Source organism: Rhagoletis zephyria, unplaced genomic scaffold, assembly GCF_001687245.7.
Source record: "Rhagoletis zephyria isolate East Lansing unplaced genomic scaffold, Rhagoletis_zephyria_1.1 Rzeph_scaffold_12977, whole genome shotgun sequence".
Taxonomy (NCBI): Eukaryota; Metazoa; Arthropoda; class Insecta; order Diptera; family Tephritidae; genus Rhagoletis; species Rhagoletis zephyria.
Genome location: NW_016170049.1, coordinates 1 through 2,411, shown reverse-complemented (window position 1 = coordinate 2,411; position 2,411 = coordinate 1). Strand labels below are relative to the sequence as shown.

At 36.0% G+C, this 2,411-nt stretch overlaps 1 protein-coding gene across 1 annotated transcript; it reads left to right on the top strand.

Annotated features, from left to right (window-relative positions):
* Window positions 1-39: 39 nt before the first annotated feature.
* Window positions 40-459, top strand: LOC108377925 (gonadotropin-releasing hormone receptor-like; the record flags this gene model as incomplete). The annotated part of the gene is made up of 1 exon (XM_017634222.1): window positions 40-459. A coding segment is annotated over exon 1 (420 nt), but the record flags the coding sequence as incomplete, so codon positions are not given.
* Window positions 460-2,411: the final 1,952 nt, after the last annotated feature.

Below are 2,411 nucleotides of genomic sequence, written 5' to 3'. Positions count from 1 at the left end.
CTTCAATTGGCACACGCTCCCCAACTATCTGCGTCGACGATGATAAAGGTTTATGTGTTGGCTGTAATGGCGGTGCTATCGTTTTTTGGCAACCTGCTCACCATGTGGAACATCTATAAAACGCGCATTCGACGCAGAAGCTCACGACACACTTGGAGCGCTATTTATTCGCTAATATTCCATTTATCGATTGCCGATTTGTTGGTGACTGGCTTTTGCATTGTTGGCGAAGCCGCCTGGTTTTACACGGTGCAATGGCTGGCCGATGAATTGACATGCAAATTGGTTAAGCTCTTCCAAATGTTCAGCCTGTATTTGTCAACGTATGTGCTGGTCCTGATTGGTGTGGATCGCTGGATAGCCGTTAAATATCCAATGAAATCGTTAAATATGGCTAAAAGATGCTATCGGCTGCTGGGCGGTACATACGTGCTATCATTCCTGCTAAGTCTGCCTCAGGTGAGTGGAACTGTTATTATGATTAATCTATATATAAAAAAATTTTAAAAAAGGGTTTTCTATATTGGCATAGCAATTAAGTAGCCCTTTATTCAGTAAAAAATTTACAAAATTTGATAGTAGAGGTTTAAAGATATAAGCAAACGTATGCGCTAGCGTGACGTAACAAAAAAGAGACGTGGATTTTGACTTCGATTACAAAAGTTTAAAACTCTGCGAATTCGGCAAGGTTATTTGTAGTCAAATGCAGTCCAAATTTGAAACAAATCGGAGCATAAATACGGCTTTTGAAAATATCTCGTTGCTGATGTCACCTGGCGAAACCATTTTTTGCATAAAAATATTTCAGCAAAGATAAGCCGTACATATTTATTATCAAAAGCAGCCAAATTGGTCCATAAATAACTTAGAGGTATATGACATCTATTTTTTTTTCTCGGTAGACCTTTCCCTGGAAATGCCAATATTCAGAAAAGCGTTATTTATTGTCCGATTTCGATGATATTATAAAGGAATGCTGCAGGTGCGATCAGAAATACTTTTACGAAAAATAGATCCGCTAGCTGGAACTGGAGGGGATATATTCAGAAAATGCTGATTTATAGTCCGGTTTAAATGAAACTAAAACTTGTACGGCATATGTATACTATTTTTGCAAAAAAAATAAAAATAAAATGTATACCGCATACATAATGGGAAATAACACTTTCTTTCACTTAAATATAGGGTAATCCATTTAGACCTTAGTCGCTTAATTTTAAATAAAATACTTAAAACAGGCTGGAAGACTGAATCTGTTTTTTTTTCTTTAATTCAAAACTTGGAAGGCAACATTACTCGCGTAATTCGCGCAATGGCTGGAAAAAGCAATTGAAAATTTGACCCTCCGAATGGACCACCTAAAGCATAGTTGCGGCTAACATTTGAAAAATAAAATAAATAAAAAGTAAATGTCAAAGATTATTCTATCAGTTGATAATAAAGATTCCGACATCCAGAGTTCTCTTTTAAGTGTTTTAGTTAAAATTAAAAACAAAAGGTCTAGATGGACCACCCTATACTTAACACAAAAATAACCTCTCGTGAATAAAAAAATATTCGCATTGCAATGTTCATGGTGCATACATAAAATATGTATGTACATACTTTCAATTGTTGTATCTTCAAGTATACATATGTACATCTGTAAATATTTATGCCTCTAAAAGAAGTTAATGGAGCTTTGTGTAATTTGAGTACTGGCTACCAGATCGTAGTGGTTTTGGTTTTTTATGTTTTTGAGATTAATTGGTTTTTTTTTAGTGTGTTTTCTCATTTTGTTATTATTCTGTGCCTCCTTCATCACATCCGGCTGCACTTGCCTCGTCTAAACGTGCGCCAGAACTTTTACAATTTATTCACAGTTGCGGTCATAATATAACGGCGCACGTATTATAAAGTGTAAGCGTCATAAATACTCTGTTTGATAACTTTTACGTGTGTCAATATATGTAAGCTTATTAATATGTATGTATGTATGTATGTACATACATACACATATCCATAAATATACAATAACAACGTGGTGGCGTTTTACTTTGCTTTTAACGGTTAACATTACAAAAGTACAATGAAAGTATGTTGGTTGGTAGGTAGTAGCTACAATTGTATTTGCATGCATACGAGGGAGAATTTTTGTAATCGCAGAGTGGCAACGATTGCAGTAAACAGTGAGAAAATTCTGTTAAGGCAAAATCAGTGTTGCCACTCACAAAAAAACAAGTTTCTTGCCAAACATGGTACCAAAATAAATGAAAACCTAGCCGTAGATTCCTTAAGAAAGTCAGGCTATCAAGGAACGATTGCAGAGTTACCACCGCATTGACCACGGGCTATATGCTAATGGTCGCATATGCACAAAAAATGAGTTTCACTAACATGGACAGGTGCAGACAGTGTCGCGAGCGGCAGAC